The sequence below is a fragment of the Camelus bactrianus genome, chromosome 21 (genome assembly GCF_048773025.1).
Source record: "Camelus bactrianus isolate YW-2024 breed Bactrian camel chromosome 21, ASM4877302v1, whole genome shotgun sequence".
Classification (NCBI taxonomy): Eukaryota; Metazoa; Chordata; class Mammalia; order Artiodactyla; family Camelidae; genus Camelus; species Camelus bactrianus.
In genome coordinates, this window is record NC_133559.1 from 23,350,423 (window position 1) to 23,367,154 (window position 16,732).

Consider the following 16,732-nt stretch of genomic DNA (forward strand, 5'->3'; position numbering starts at 1 on the left):
ATGTCATGGTAGGTACATCCCTCTCAGAACACTTGTCACCACTAGTGTATAAATTCCTTTCTGGAGCAATCCTCTCAAGAGTGCAGAAACGCAGAAGAAAAATCTTCCTTTGTCTTTTGCACTTATAATTCTTGATCGGTAGCACGCTTCATGCTTTTGGAATAAAAAGAAATTAGTGCCTAGGGAGGAGAAAAATATTTAAGGGTAAGAATCCAATCTGACAATAAGAGAGAGAAACTTTGTGACATAAAAGTAAGACTCTGGAGTCAGTCCCGGGGTGGGTATACGTGGACAATTGTGAGAGAGCAAAATAGACATACTGCAATCTTTGAGTATCTTTTAATGTCAATAAAAAGCAAGGGCTGGGATACATCATATTTATAAGAACTCAAGTCAACAGTAGGACTAAACCAGCTCCTGTGTGGCAAGAATGGCCCAAGATCAAGGCGGCTGGGGCACAGTGCCAAGTCCACAGACAGACTTCCCTCCTGGACTTAGTATTGAACCTTAAGGATACTACGATGCTCAGGATAGATGCAGGCAGAACCAGGAGTTCTGAAGAAGGTCAGACTCTCACCTTCCAGCAGTCCCAGAGCCTGGCAATCCTTTGACTACTGGCAAACAGAAATAGAGGACCGTTTAGCCGTTTGGTTCAATCACTGGGCTCTGGCATGGGAACTTTGAAGTCAGAAAGCTTTGCCAGCTGGAACTCCTCTTATCTAAATGTGGTTACATTATACTCCTTTCTTGGCAAATTGGAATCAGGACAATTTTAAGACGCTGAAGTTTGAAGGGATACAAGGAGCCTTGTTGTGGTTGTGTCTTTGAGCTTAAAGGAATCAGGGCGTGTGTGTGTGTGTGTGTGTGTGTGTGTGTGTGTGTTGGGGGGATGCCTACAGCCCAGGCAAAGCTTCTTGCTTCTTTTGGAAGAAAGTGCCCAGCCAGAAGAGAGGCGAAACAGAAATCCGTACGGAGCTCAGAGAACCGAGAGCATCTCAGCCATGAGAGCACGTCTCCCCTCACGGCAGCGCTGATGACAGCAGAGGGTCCCTGGTCTCGAGGGACCCTTGGTCATTAAATCTTACGATGACCTACTTCTTGAGTTTTCATTGTGCTAATTTCATCACTTGCCATTTAGCAACTCACACATCCATAACTTGGCCTCATCAGAATGCCATGAGGACAAGCTGAGAAGAAGAAATTCCATGAATGGCAATGGTAAACCAGTCCTGGTTGACCAGCATACTAATTTACCAGCCAGGACTCCTCCCATATCAGAAGGTGAATTCAAAAGGTTTGAAAAATTCCAATTTCTTGTACTTAACTTGGACTGAATACTAACTTGCCATCAAGTAGCGGACAGAGATTTATTCGTGAGGCTGTTATCCATGACTATAGAAACCCCTGGGGCAAAGGAGACTTCCTCACAGCACGAGTCAGCAGAAAAAATGGACCTGGACAAAGGGCAGGACAGAATGAGCAGGGGTTTACTACGTAACTACTGGAAGGGGTTGCCGGCCCGTGTAGGATGGGGTTGCTGGAGGCAGGAAGTGGTGGGGGAGACGTCAACACTGTCCCATTCTCCCCTACTCCATAAGCTCAGTCTAATACTTGGCCCTTGCTATGGTAGCAGAATGCATGGTGGCTGGTAAAAACCTTTCGGGGAGTCCCTCCTGCGTCCAAGTTCCCCCAGATACCCCCATTTTGAGATTTGGTTTTAGCAACCAAACCTTGGCAATCTGAAGAATGCTCAAGACCATAGAGGCAACACCTGAATTAGTCCTTTACCTACAGACGCCCGTGGTTTGGTCCTATGGACCGCACCTAGGCAGCCAGGACTTGCATGGGGAGTACAACTTGCCGATGTCACTCACCTTTGCTGATGTCTTCATATTCCAGCCAGAGTCTCCGCTGGACCTGCTTGTTTGGGTACCAGATGGAGCAGGATTCCTCAAAGCCATAGACAGCTTCCTGGATGTAATGGTTGCCAAACTGGTCCAACAAGGCTACAAAATCACCACGAGATGTAGCGCCATCCAGGGAGTGCAGAGCATTGCTTAGGGCTATGGAGAAACATCACCCAAGAGTAAGGATGAGGACTCACGATGGGGGTGTCTGGATTCCCGGGCCACTCGGCCTCCAAGGTGCAAGTGCCATGTGGCCTAGAGTGATGCTGGAGAGCTGGCTGCAGCTGTCAGGGGAGCATCTCCAGCTAGCTAAGTCAGACATTTCAGTTCCTAAAAGAACAGCTCTTCAAGCCAGTTGGTTAATTGCTAACTTCATGCACGTTAAGCAGAACATTGTCAAATCTCCACTACCCCCGTACTTAAGTCAATGTTTTTTTTTTTTTTCAAATCACAAGTCATGACATTAAATCAATTTAGTGAGCTCAAATAAAAGCATTAAAAAGAAAAAGAAGAGCATGGTCTAAAATAGAAACACAAATACCAGCAGAGAACAGTTCCCATCGTAAGATGAAGTACCGCTTCATGAAACTTCTGTGGTGAGTGTGTGGGAGTGTGTATGCACAAGGTCACGGCGTAACATGTATTCTAACTGGGGATAGTGACCAAAAAGGTTTGTGAAATATTGCCTTCCAACAGAGAAGTTGGTAATGGAAAGTTAATGGAAGAAGAAGGGTAAGAAAAGTCGCTAATATACTGCTTATATTTATTTAAGAAAATCAAAAGCACGAAGTCTGGGAAACGGCAAATGGAGAGCCTGTTTGCCCCCTCAGCCTCCTCCCTAGGAGAATCTCCTTGGATTCGCTTTCCCTGTTTAAGAGAATTATATTTGTTGGAAAGACAGCCACTGGCCAATTTTCCAAATCCAGTACCTTCTGTACCTGGCCAACTTTGTACAGCCTTCCTTTAGACACACCTGTGTCCCATAAGGACAAGGCAGAGCCGGGTCCAGGCATGAGACCCCAGGGGCTAACATGCATATCACCCATGATGCCATGTGGGGCTTTGAAAAGCACGTGGCAACAGAGAGCCCTGACTGTGAACCCCGATACACACAGTACCTGTGCTGGGTGCAAACTCAGTGTGTGAACAAGGCAGGGTCTCCAACCACCGTGTTTTTCGAGAAGGAAGAGTAGCTTATTTCTTCCCAGGTATTTTCTGTACTAGAAGAGTGTACCTCAGTAATATCTAAACCCCAATCTCTTCTTGCTAAGAACTGTTTCGTGATTTAAAAAAAAAAAAACGAAAAGTTCTGAGTCCCTTCTGGAAATGCTCTGTATCCTTAATGCATTTTCTCTCTCTATGCAGGAAGCTTCACCTTTTGTGAGTATGTCTCACTTCTCTTCATAACTCTCTACCTGTCCCCTACTCTCTCTCTCTCTCTCCTGTTGGCCCTAAGACTCTGCTTCCTTGATGCTGACCCTGAGACCCCTCTCCTTGTCCCGCCCTCCCGTGCCAACAGGATCACCTGGCTCTGGTTACCCGTTCATGCAACACGGTGAAGCCAGACTCTGGAGCATGAACTTCAGGTCCAGTACATTCTTTAGGTAGCCTCGTAGGAAGGAGTGGAGCAGTGTCCTTCTAGTCCACGGGGAGGAGGTGGAATAGGGATGTAAACCTCATGTTAAGGCTACTTGTAGAAATTCTCTCTTTTTTTTTTTTGCAAATTCCACATTGGAATCTCTCAAATGCTAGGAAAAACTTGATTCAAGGCATTTACCACTAAGATTTGAAGAATACTTACACAAGGTGCCTAGCCATTCTGTTTTGGAACAATTTATCCTAAGTAAGTTTAGAATTCACTGCTCCTTGCCTTACTAGACACAGATACAGATAAAGATATATGTAGATCTACAGATGCAGAAAAATCTACATCAATCAATCATCCATCTATCTGTCTGTCTGTCTGTCTGTCTGTCTATCTATCTATCTATCTATCTATCTATCTATCTATCTCACTTGCTGTTTAGGAACCACAGCTGTTTTTTAATTTTTACTCCTCCTTCCTCCTTCTTGCTCTCTTTCCCTTATTTTTTTCATCATATAGAACCTCTAAGTTATACTCTTTGCATTTGGAAAGGGTTATTCTGTCAATTTATAAAAACGTCTGTTTTTGCATATCCTCTCCACACCTTGGGTGACCCCAGGAAAAATGATAAAGTAGGTGTTTATCTTCAGTGGTACCCCCTTACCCTTTCTATCTCTTCTATCCACTGGGATAAAACCTGCAATTCAATCTATACTAAGAAAGCAGTCCTATTCTGTTTGCCTGGAAGAGTGAATCCGAGTGAACAGGTTATAGATCTCATGGAGTGGCTTCATTTTGGATGGCATGTTCCACAAGGGTAAAAGGCTTGTGCCTCTGGAAGGGAATTCCACAGCCCAGGAGCAGGTGGGAGGGGCGGCTTGCAGCTGTGCTCACCCTGAGAGACGGCCACTTGGCTGAGTTTGATGTGGTACATCACAGAGCGGACCTTCCAGTGCTGCAGCACGGGGTATCCGGACACCTCGCTGAAGTTCACCATCCCTAGGGACAGAGGAGATGCGGGCTCAGTGTGTGCGACTGATTCCCAAGTCCCAAGGCTCCTGGGTTAAGGGGTGTAATTGTGAGAACATGAGAAAGCATTCTTTGATGGAGAAAAGTTCTGGAATCATAGTAACAAGAGTTATCATTTATTAAACCTCTCCCCTGTGCCAGGCATTTGTCTAAGCACTTTGTATATAGTCATGTGATACTGTTGAGACAGGGGTTACTGTTTACATTTTATAAATGAGGAAACTGAAGCTCAGAGGGGGCGTTTAAATCAGGGCCCCGGGTCCCCAGTTAGAGCCAGGATGGAGTTCCAGATGTGTCTGAGACCAGGCCAGAGTTCTTAACCTTTCTATCATACGCTCTTCATAAACTCATATGAAATGCTAGGCTCACTGCAACACACGGGGTTTTACTCTCTTTAATAGCTGCAGTAACTGACTCAGCTCACATACCTGACAACGTTGATTTCTGTGTCCATTTAACTGATTTGTATTCAGTGTTTAAGTTTTAATTACTCTGAAGCTGATAAGGCATGCTTCTCCTTTACCAGGAGGGACAGTGTCCGTGTGGCTAAGTAAGGGGCAGGGATGGCCCTATATTGGGTGTCATCTATGTGACAGATGTTGTCACAGGCACTGTATGTGGTCCCTCTTTTACAGATGGGAAAACTGAGAGTCTGAGAAGCCAAGGTACTTATCCACAGTCACTCTCAATAAAGACACACTTGTAGCTTCTTAGTGATGTTATAGTGAGCTGTTCTTGCTTGAACACCTTGGAGAAAGAGTAGCATCTGAATTGTAGCCATTACTACAAATATAAACTGTTACAGAAACAAAAATAATTAGGCCACAGGACATCAAAAAACACCTTGCTAAGTTTAGAAAATCTATTTTAGCTTCAATTCTATGCCTGATATATGCATATGTGTATGCATATATATTATGTATGTACGCAAATATAATGGCCATGTATATGATGAATTTAGATAGATTGTGTGTGTGTGTACATATAATGGCAATAATATATACATAGTGAATTATCCTGCCATTTTGACCCACGCTTGCTTCAGGCTAAGACAACGAATTTCATACCTAAACTGGATGATGAGTAGGCGGGGTTAATTAGCCACTTGTCAACTCCGATCAAATTAGCTGAGTAATTGCCAAATTTCCATTTCTGTGTGAATCATATGGGAATAATTATTGGTAAGAAAAAAAGCAAAAAAGGTCAGGAGAGGTGCTTACTGAATCAATTGCCTAAATCTCAGGAAATCAAAGACAAGTTACTTGAAACTCAGGTTTTCAGCCTGTTTCCTTTCAAATGTTCTTCCTTCAGGGCGTTAAGCTTTGTGACGGCACTCATACTCCCACACACTCTGGCTTTTAGCCTTTATGTTAATTATAAGAGCGTATAAAGGAAATTCTAACTTTACAAGATTAAGACTCCGGTCACATACTTCCAAGGTACGTTTCATCAGCGTTATAATGTGCGTGCTCTGTAGAACTGTTCTGTGTAGCTGGCATCCTCTAGTGATGCCAGCTCATCTGCTTGTTATTTTGGAAGCTCTATTAATAGAAAAATAGCCGGCACGGTAGATAAAGGCGCCTGAGCTGCCAAGGGGGGCTGGGGGAGCTTGTGGTGCCTGGTCGTGGCATCTGTAATGCGAGAGGCTCAGTGACATGGCCTCTTGCGTCTTTTCAATTCTGCACTTCCAACCAGCTGTGTGACTTGGGGCGTGACTCATTTCTTTCTGTTTTCGTCCCTGGAAAGTGGGGATAATAGCATTCATCCTGCCTACTTTACAGGTAGGTTGTCAGGACACAATAAAGTTATGGGAATAGAGGGGAAGGTAGAGCTCAGTGGTACAGTGAGTGCTTGGCACGCACGAGGTCCTGGGTTCAATCCTCAGTACTTCCATTGAAAAAAAAATAAAGTTATGGGTATGAAAGCACACTGAGAAAAGACAGCATCACACACACGGAGGGTTTCCATCATGTTATCATCCTCCTCCTGACCTCTCTCTCATCACCCCTAATTGTGGGAACTTGACATTTGTTGATTGAGGCTTTTGTTATAGACTCCCAGGCTTTAGTTCAGGTCAACAGACGGGAAAAAAATAAATAAATAAAAGAAGCACGGATGTTGTAGGGGGGAAGGGATGACAGTGTCCCACATTCACTCAGGATGAGCCAAACAACCAAACTCCATTACTTAACTGCTACACAACAGTTGTACTGAATGCATTTAGGCTGCACCATCATCAGGGAAACAGCTGCATAACTGTCAGTGTCCGGGAAATGTTGCTTTGTGCCCACTTACAGATAATATTTCCATTGGTTAAAAAGAAAGGGGTATTTTAAAGTATATATTTTCTTGCTGAGTCATAGGATTCTTTTTCTTTATGCCCTTGACATGCAGTCAGCTCTAGTTTTTAAATTTTATTTTATTATTCTTTGGGACATATTTGTGAATGATTTTTTTCAAGCAAAATCTGACTATGTTTTCTCAAGGAAGAACATTTTTTTCCCCTATGCATGAAAAATGAACTATGGGAAAGAAAGGAAGAAAGCAAAAACAAAAAAGAAAGAAAGAGAAAGAAAGAAAAAAGAAGGAAAGAGGAAGCAAAGAAGGAAAGTAAGGAGGCAGACAAGGAAGGAAAGGAAGACAGAAAACAGAAGAATGAAGGAAAGAAGGGAGGGAGGGAGGAAGGACAGAAGTTTGTTTTCTCTTGTTATTTTATTGAAATGTTAAGGGGATGTACTGTCCCCAAAGTTCTAAAGTCAAGGGCCCGCTTCCTTTGTGTGAACCTGAAGAAGTCCCAAAGAGCTCAGAGCTCCAAGTCTTCACATAGATTGAGTGATTACAGCACCCAAGAGGCCCATGAATATGGCCACCAGCCTCCTCTGCCTCCTTGGTCTGCCTCTGACTCTCTTCTTTTTCTCAACTGAGAGACTGAACATGCAAATGGACGATGACCAGACCATTTATAAAAAGAAACCTCTGGCCCACAGTCTGCAGCAACCAGCCCAGGGAACCACCCACTCACCTACAGCAGCCAGCCCAAGACGCTAGTCCACTATCTCTAAGTCAGAACACCATCTCTCCTAGCTCAGGAGGCCAAACACTAACCCCTGTAAAAATCAGACCAAAATAACCAAGACCTGATTAATAATGAACAGCTTCCCGAATTTGTGTTCTTGCTTCCAAGTTAGGTCTAACCAGAGAAGGCAACTACATATACCCCTAAACATTTACATAGACATTTATGTTCCTGGTTAGTCGGACCACCTACATGCCCACAGCCTCCAATCAGGGCACATCTGAAACCCTCCCTCGCCTCCACTCTAAAGCTTTCCTACTTCTCTGCCTGCCTCTCAGTCTCTGCCAACATGGGAGTGATGGTGGCTGCCTCCCTGGCTATAGCGAGCTGTGCAGAAATAGCCTTCACCTGTTTTCATCCTGCTGGTCTTCATTTATCTCCACACCACTTATAACACCAAAAAGGCTGGCGAAGCTGAGAGTTCTTAACTGTCTTGATGAGGAGGGTGGCAATCAGCAAGATAAAACACATACATCAGTAATTTTCCAGTACATTCTTCAAACCCAATGATTCTGAAAGATGAAAACAGCTGTTGTAGGTAAAAGGATTCTCTCATTAAAGAGAGCTGGGAATTGCGGGGCTGAAGAAAGTGAAAGGGTTTTCTTTACTGCGGGGCTTCTTGGAATCTCTTCTAAGGTGTTGCAAATTGCTGAAAGGTGGAGACTACAGTCTTTCCAAAAGTATTTGAAGACAGAACCTATTTATGAGAAGTACGCTGGTTTTTCATGAGAAAAAAAAAAAAGCTTGAAAATGCTGATGCAGAAGATTCCAAAGATCACTTTAGCTCTAAATTCTTTAAAGCTTGTAGGTTTATGGGGATTATGATTTGTAATAGCATGTAGTGTGACATGGTATGACATTCTCTGTATGACTCTCAGGAAAGACATAATCAAAATGTTACCAGAACTAGAAAATAAATATGGAAGAAATGTGGTCAACCATCTCTTTAACTGATTCTTCACATCACCCTGGGCTTTGAAGAAACAAGACTGATTCCTTCTTACATCAAAGGAAACACCTGCTCTTGGACTAACTGGTGCCACCTCTTAATCAAAACAGGTTAAAAAGAAAGGCCGGGCAGAAAAGCAGAGGGCGAAGAAAAGTTCTCATGTCAGTGTCTCAAGGCCATGAGACATGGAGGTGTCCCACCTGGACCCCCTTCTACTCCTCTTGCCTCCAATGTGGCAAATCAGGCGGGGTCCAGGGGCACAGGGGAGAAAGGCGTTTCCCTTGCGAGTGAGAACCAAGTTTGGATCTCTCCCTTATTTCCAAAGACGGAGATTCAGACACACACTCTTCTGATGTTTTTTAGATCTATCCACTTAATTCTCCCCCAAAAGCTCAGGTCGCGTCCAGGACAACTTGGTGGACACAGGACAACTTTGTGGCAGCTGCAGGGCAACTCCTCACCTCCATCTAAGGTCTAGTGTGTGAGAGACATGCCCCAGTGACCCTTTAAACGGAAGCCTGGGAGTCTGTTGGTGGCACGCAGCCTGCCCTGCACGTGTCCGCCCTCTCACATCTTCTTTACCAGACATTTTACACACAGCCAGCAAGCGTTTCTCAGCAAATGACATGGAAACAAAAAAACTGTATTCCCAAACACTAAAGATGGAGGCTTTAAGGACACGCCCAGAAATGCGTTTTAATTTTTTTAGTTTTGTGTGTGTGTGTGTGTGTGTACCTGCGTGATCTTTTAGAGGGCAGCTTATTTCAATGAGATTGATTTCTGGTTCAGAATATATCTAATTGTTTTCTCTCTCGCTCCCTTTCCTTCTCCCATAGGGAAAACACTGTTTGGTAGTTTGAATGTTCCTGTTTTCCTTCTTCCTCGGTATACTTATTTATTTAGCAAACATACGTCTCACTATGTATCAGGAGCTGTTCTAAAAACTTTACAAATATTAATTTATTATTCTTCATACTAATCCTATAAGAAAGACAGTATTATAATATGCATTTGTTACAGGTAAGAAAACTGAGGCACAGAGAAGGTAAGTAACTTGTCCAAGATCACACAGCCAGTGAAGAGTTGAGCCCAATGTCCAGAGCCTAAGTTAGTAATCGTTATGCTATACTATCTCAGGTAGACCTACTTCTAATTCCGTTTAGGTCTAAACTAAAGTTTTGAACATAACTTGATATCTAGAAAAGGCTTACCCTCATTCCATCCATTCCTCAGAAAAGGGAAGGAAAAGGGGGAGAAAGGTATAGAATAAGGAAGACACAGAATGAGGAAGGGAGGAGAGTGATGGAGAAATGAACAAAGCCAACAGTGGAACTGAGCTCATGTCCAGCTTTCTAGCACAAGATGCTGAGTTCCCAGTTGGTTGCCTCTTATGGGTCCCTGGATCCCTTTGAAGTGTCCTCTTTGGTCCAAGAGGTGCTAACTTGGGGGCAGGTGGTCTTCAGAGACACAGAAAGGAGAAGCATCCCCTGATGCTCCTGCCTCTTCCAGTCAACCCATACCTTTGATGCTAACGATGAGCCCAGGAGAAGAAAGCCACTGGGCTCAAAACAACACGGAGGGCCAGGTGTCATGATCCCCGTCTTACGATAAGGGCCATGAGACCCCAAGGGACTGTGTTGTCTAATGTCACACAGCTAGAAAGTGGCAGAGCTGGGAGTCAAACCCAGGGCCATCTGGCAACAGAGCCCTTTCATTCTGTATTCCCTCACACCGCTCCGTAAGGATCTCCGGGGAGCCCAGCAGTCCCAGTGACAGATGTTTAGGTTACAAGCAATCCATTATCTTTCTGCCTCTCCTGGGGACCGGTCATTTCCTCTAATCCACCGAGAATTCTGAACTCTTATATATCTGTCACCTTATTTGTTTTCAAAATACCCCAATGAGACTAGCAGGGAAAGGTATTATCATGACCATTTTGCAGATAATTATATAATAATCTTGGCAGTTCTACTGACAAATAATCCTACTAGTGTTTCGTTTTAGGACTGAGCTTTGATCACGTGTCAAGGAAATCACTGGCTTTGAAATCAAAATAAGCAAAGTCGAGAGTCTTGAGTTTGTAAAATCATAGAGAGCCACCTGTTTTGCCAGTTAAGGAGGGTGTGTGGCACACTCACCAGTCAGGAAGTCAGGGTCTGGGGTGGGCTCTGAGATTTCCTCCAGGCACTGATTCTCCAAGGGGACAGTGGCCACCACAAGACCATCTGGCAGTTGCTGGTCTAAACCTCGCGCAAAATTGTTTTGCCTGGAAAACAGAGGCAGACTTTCATCTCTGAGTGTTCAGGTGAACCCACTCCTTGGTGGACGATCTGTATCTCGACCCACAATGGATCAAAAAGTTCCTCTCACCCTGAACCCCACTCAGTGTACACGCCTGGAGTAAGACATGAGTGTGAGAAATAGGGCGAGCGTGGGGGGAGATGGAAATAAACTAGCTGAAAAGGTATTTAGAATATAGAGAAGATTCTTCCCTCCCTCCCACCCCAGTCCTTACTCCCTGATCCCCTTCCCACAAGGTCTGGGTACACGCAGCCACCACAGTGTTAGTTATGACACCTTAACGCTTGCCACTGACAAAGTCCCAGGGGAAATTTTAGTAAAGCCTACTGTCTGTGACCGAAAACACAACTGATTTCAAAAACTAGCTTGGAAATTTGCTATTGATGTGCTCATAAGCATCCAGACCCAGCTTCCTAGCAACTGCTGGTCCGTATTGTAACCCTTTCAACATCCTTATCATCACCATCGTAATCACCATCACCATCACCTCCTGAAATGCATGAGTTCTGAGGAAGATGTATTCAAGCAGCCTAAGATAGATTAGGGACAGGAGCAAATGAAGTCTCTCCTGGGAATATTCTAGGTCAGTGGTTTCAAACATTTCTTTCTCAGGATCCCTTTATACTCTTAAAAATAATTGAAGACCTCAAGTAGCTTTTGCTTATGTAGATTGTATCGATCAACATATATGATATTAGAAATTGAAATAAAAATTTAAAAAAATATTTATTGATTCATTTTAGGTGACAACAATCAACCTGTCAAATATTAACATGTTTTGAAACATGATGAGACAAGTGGCATTATTGTAAAGCTTTTTGCAAATTTTTAAATGCCTGACTTAGGAGAAGACAGCTGAGTCCTCATCTCTGCATTCAACTTATTACAATATCGTGTTTGAGTTGAAGTATACGAAGAAAACCCAGCCTCTCTGTAGGTGGAAAAGGCAGGATCTTAAGCATCCCCTGCAAGGATCTCAGGGATCCTGGGACCACACTCGAGGACAACTATTCTAGATTGACTCACATGCTGAAACCTCCACCCAGAGGGACAATAGAATGTGAGCATTCTGTGATGGCTTCCATGGAAAATCTTGCAGTCCCTGTCTGGGCAAGGTAAACATTTATTTAACCGTTTACTGTTCACCCAGAGGAAGCATGGTTCTTGGATTCTTTCTGGAAGGAGGAGTGTAGACCTGGAAAAGACCACGGGAGAGAAAATAACCTATCTTTTTAGGATCACATTTACCTGGACCCAAGATACAAGACTTTATGCTGACTTTGAGGCTCGTCAGGGAAGACATCCATCAACAGCCCTGAATAACCAGTTCTACGGACATGGGGTTCACCTGAATGTTCCTTTCAGCACCTGTCCAGCAGCCACTTCCTTAGAATGGTTGTTGTAACCAAAGTACATCTCCCCAAAGAGGGTCTGGTTCATGGGAAGCTCTCTGCTTTCCCCACAGTCACCTCCCTCAGGGCAGGTCTCCGTGATGAGTTGGCAAGAGCGTCCATCCACACCAAGCTTGTAATCCTCGATGCACCTAATATGGCGGAAAACTCAAGGTAAGAAGTTATTCCATCAATGAGCTGCTCAGTCAACCCAACGTAGCAGATTGGAAAGAAATGCCTGTTGGATGGCCAACGATTATGAATATCCCAGTTTGGTTCTGCCCCTTTTATTATTCAGTTTCTTAAGTCTATGAACCAAGTCTCCTTGCATTAGATGAGCGCACGGAACATCTCACCTTTCCTTTGCAGATAAGTGTTTTCAGAGCTTTGGAGTGCTGTCTCCTCTAATAAGTGTCTGATTTCCCAGAGATGTCAGAGTAAGAATCACTGGAGATAAGCTTATAAATGAGTTAAGACATTTAAATCCAAGGTATTCTAGACTCTTTCTCCGGAACTATCCACGTGACCAGACCCTGCATTTGTTTGGAGAGTAATTAGGCAGCAAAAAGAATTGTGCTTAAGAAATTAATAACCTTTTAATCTGGTCCTGTGACAAGTCAAGTAAGAAATTTAAAAGACTGATCATCTTGCAGCTGTGTTCTGTTTGCATGTATGCAGACACAATTAACATATTAACTCCCCCTTCATTCAGAGTAGCCTTCCTGAACTAAACAGACGCCAGGGCATGTTGTGTGAACACCTCCTTGGTGTCCTCCCCATTAAGCACGTACAGTTACTGATGTTGGTAAATATGGGGCAATGACCCATAAGTCATTAATTGAACTTTATTTGTAGTTATATTGAGAAGAACACAATTTGTTCGTTCAAGTAAAAACTACTTTGATAAAGCTGTCATTTTAAAAGCATATTGATTTAATTTGGGTCTCTCCTTCAAAACATACCAAATTTAGAATTTATAGATATTCATGGCATTAAAACATATCATTTATTGCTATCTACAGTAATTGTGGCAATAAGATAAATACCTCTGTTCTAGATAGAGGAACACATAATCATAGTTTTAAGTGGTGAGAAGCAATATTATCATGGCAATAACTCTGCCCTTTACTGCATGACCTTGAATCAGTTGATTACTCCCTGAGCTTCAGTTTCCACATCTGTACAAACGGGAAAAACAGTAGCTGCTTTTTGGGGGTTGGTTGAGAAGATGAAGTGAGACACCAAACTTAAAGAATTTATATTGTGCCTAGCACATAGTGAGTGCTCATCGTGTTGTTATCATCACGAGCAGAGGTACAAATGAATCCTGCGTAAACGCGACTTTGCTTTCCCCATTTACCATTTATATATTGTGTGAACAGGTGTGAGGAGAGCTCTTTAATTATAAGTGCAAGTGGTTTGGTCTTCCTAAAGAACCTCAAATCAAGGACTTCTCTCCGCAGGCTATATATAGTGGCTTGGAGAGTGCAAAATATGCATGTGTACCAAATTCCAATGGAATGGGAAAGTCCCATTAGGGACCTACTGCATTTGTCCAGGCAAAGGACATGTCTTGAGACCCACAAGGGACTCTCCAGCACCAGCCTAGGTCTGGGACAAGATGGTGAAGGGCCTCCTTCCTTGAGCCATAACACAGTGCTTCTGGAAAGAACTGGGAGGCTGGCTGGGTCCCTCTCAGACCATCCTGAGCGTCTTGACGGCTTGCCTTTTCACACTGCCTCCTCCCCCACTGTCCTCTGTGTTCATAGCTGCCTGTCTCCCTGTAAACTCCTCTGAGAGAGGAGACCAGCTCTCACATCCTGCTGTCTCTCCTACATCTGACACCTAACCAGGGTCTTTGTGCAAAGAGGGAGCTCAGATATGTGCTCATTAAATAAATAAATTCTAGGCAACTGTGGCTGATTTTAACTCATTAACTGAAGTGGGTCAACCAGAATGGTAACGTTATAGAGACATTAAAACTGAGATCACATTCCATTTATGGAATGGGATTTTATAAGAAACAAAACAGGAAAATTGTTCAATTGCAAAGAAATAAAAATAAAATGGAATACAATAAAATAAAATTACTAGTCCACTGAATAATCTTTTCATGATGATCCAGCAAGCGCTGGCTTTTAGCAACAATCCAGCATGGCTTCATGACTCTAAACATTGATTTTCACCACAAGCCTATTCCGATTGTGAGATCCTTGAGGGCAGGAACCAAGCGTCATTCATCTTTGCAGCCCAGTGGCCAGCAGGGTGTGGGGCACAGAGGCAGTGCCCTCCCCGACAGGCAGGAAATGAGGGGGATGGGGGGGCAGGGGAGAGGGAGGAAGAGGGGGTGGAAGGAAAGGGGAGAAAAGGATAGACAAGACAACCACGGGTGTGGGTGTTGAAGGATGGGCCATATTTTTATGCACTTACAGATAAACAACGAAAATGTTTTAAAATATAATTCCAGTCAGTGGTATGAATTTCAGTTTTGAGGGAATTTCAGAATTTTTTTTTAAAAACAGGGAGGGCTTGAATTCCAGTGCTAATCGTCCCACCTTACCAGCTCCCCGATTTTGAGGGAGTCACTTAACCTCACTGCGTGTTAGCTTTGGCATCTGTAAAAGGGGTGGCACTGCCTGCCCTGTCCTGAGAAGGGGTGAGATGAGGCTGGCCCGCGGCACAGGGCTCTGCAACTCCACGCAGGAGCAGTCCGTCCGGGGAGGGAGGCTGTGCAGTCCCCTCTTCCCTTCTTTGACAGCTGATTCATTTCCCACAACCTTTCCCAAGCTTTTGGACCACAGAATTGTTTTGTCACCAAACACGTAGTGATCACACCACAAAACACAGTTAGGGAATCCTGGTGAGGACGGGCAATGATTTAGGTAAACCCTGTGGTCAGTTTCCCCATTTTCAGTGGTGGAACTAGACTTCTCACCCTCCCAATCTTGACTTTAAAAGTGCTCCTTTTCCAGTCCCAGAAGGCTCTTTCCTCAGAGCCCGAGGGCTGGCCTCGGTGACTGAGTTCATTCAGACTTACTTTCCCACCTCCCAGTCCCATCTCCCAGTCCCGACTTGTATGTCTTCACAGGGAGCTGACTCACCCGCAGAACATGAGGATGTTGTACATGGCGGGGTCGTCCGGGAAGGGAGCCATCTGCTGTAGACACAGCTGTTCACAGCCACCATTGAAGCCGTCCGAGCAGTCCACCCCGATGTGGCGGTCATAGCAGCCGGAGCTGTCCTTCATGGGGCTGAGTCCGGATGGGCACTGGCACAACCAGAAAGCATCCACACAGGTGGCTGAATCAGGGCCCTGGGTTCTCTGGGAACCAGAGTGTATCCACCGATGCCTAGTTTCAGCCCTCAGCCTCGAAACCATCAACACTGGTAAGTCATGCACGAATTTCCCACTGTGCTGGGCTCCCTTTAAAAGCAAATGACTTTTTTTTTTTCTTTTTTTTTTTTTTTGAGGTGATCTTGCTTATTCTCTCTTTTGGCACAGATCACACACATTTGTATTAGAGCCGATTCCTCCAAGCAGGCTGGAAGGGAGTGCTGTAGCAAAACAGAGCAAGGTGAACTGGCCTCCCAGTTGGGCCTCAGGCTGGCAGGAAGGTGGAAGTGAGGGGCCAGAATCAAAGTGCATTAGCAGAGATTCCTTTTGGGCTAGAGGAAGGGAGTGCTGCTGTTTGGATTTAGTATTAATTGGACTTTTTTTTTTTTTAAGTCCAAAGTACTTTGTCAACGTTGGTACCAGACGGCAGTGCTGGGGAGAGTGGGCTGGACCCAGCCGCCAGCCAGGAGGGCGTGGACTTTCCCTGTGACCTTGGAGGGAGGTTTCTTGGCTCTCCTAGTGGGAGTGGCTTTACTCATGACCTTCCTGCCTCAAGGATGTCCTGAGGAAGACGCAGACAAGGGCACCTGCTACATGAGTGCCCGCAGGTGCCACGCTCGGGTCTGGGCTTTGTCCCAGTGCCCTGGACACTCCATGTGCAACATTTAGCTTTTCTGCACCATGTCCTCAATAAACCACCCAGGAACGACAGCAAAGGAGACAACAGAGGAAGAGAGGTCAGCAGATCCCGGGGAAGAAGAAGGGGCTTGGTGAGCAGTAGAAACACTCATAAGGCCTCCATGATGAGCCCGGCAGTGTCTAACCTTCATACACCTTACTCTCTTACCCTCACAGCATCCCATAACGTAGGCAGGTGATCACCCTCATTTTACTTACGAAGAAACCGAGGCACAGAGAGCTCAACTTTCCCAGCGTCGTGAGGCTGAGCATGGCGGAGCCCCCCCCTGGCAGGCTGGCTATGGCGTCCATGACTTGGCTGCCCCGTCACTAGCTCACATCACCACCAGGCGCTCACACAACAGTCACTGTTCACTGAGCACTTACTAGGCGCTGGGCGCTATGTGATGCGATTCAGGTATTTCATCTCACAGCCCCCACGTTATCCTCGCTTAATAGACCTGGAAACTATTAACAATTAA

General features: G+C 44.7%; 1 protein-coding gene across 1 annotated transcript in view; it reads right to left on the reverse strand.

Moving 5' to 3' along the window:
- Positions 1-16,732, reverse strand: part of ASTN1 (astrotactin 1) — a 300,205-nt gene that overhangs the window by 74,788 nt on the left and 208,685 nt on the right. Inside the window, exons 12-16 of the mRNA XM_010954895.3 lie at positions 15,340-15,506; positions 12,196-12,390; positions 10,685-10,812; positions 4,387-4,491; positions 1,875-2,063 (exon numbers count right to left, since the gene is read on the reverse strand). Coding sequence (XP_010953197.2) covers positions 1,875-2,063; positions 4,387-4,491; positions 10,685-10,812; positions 12,196-12,390; positions 15,340-15,506 — 784 coding nt within the window. The remainder of the gene's footprint in view (positions 1-1,874; positions 2,064-4,386; positions 4,492-10,684; positions 10,813-12,195; positions 12,391-15,339; positions 15,507-16,732) is intronic.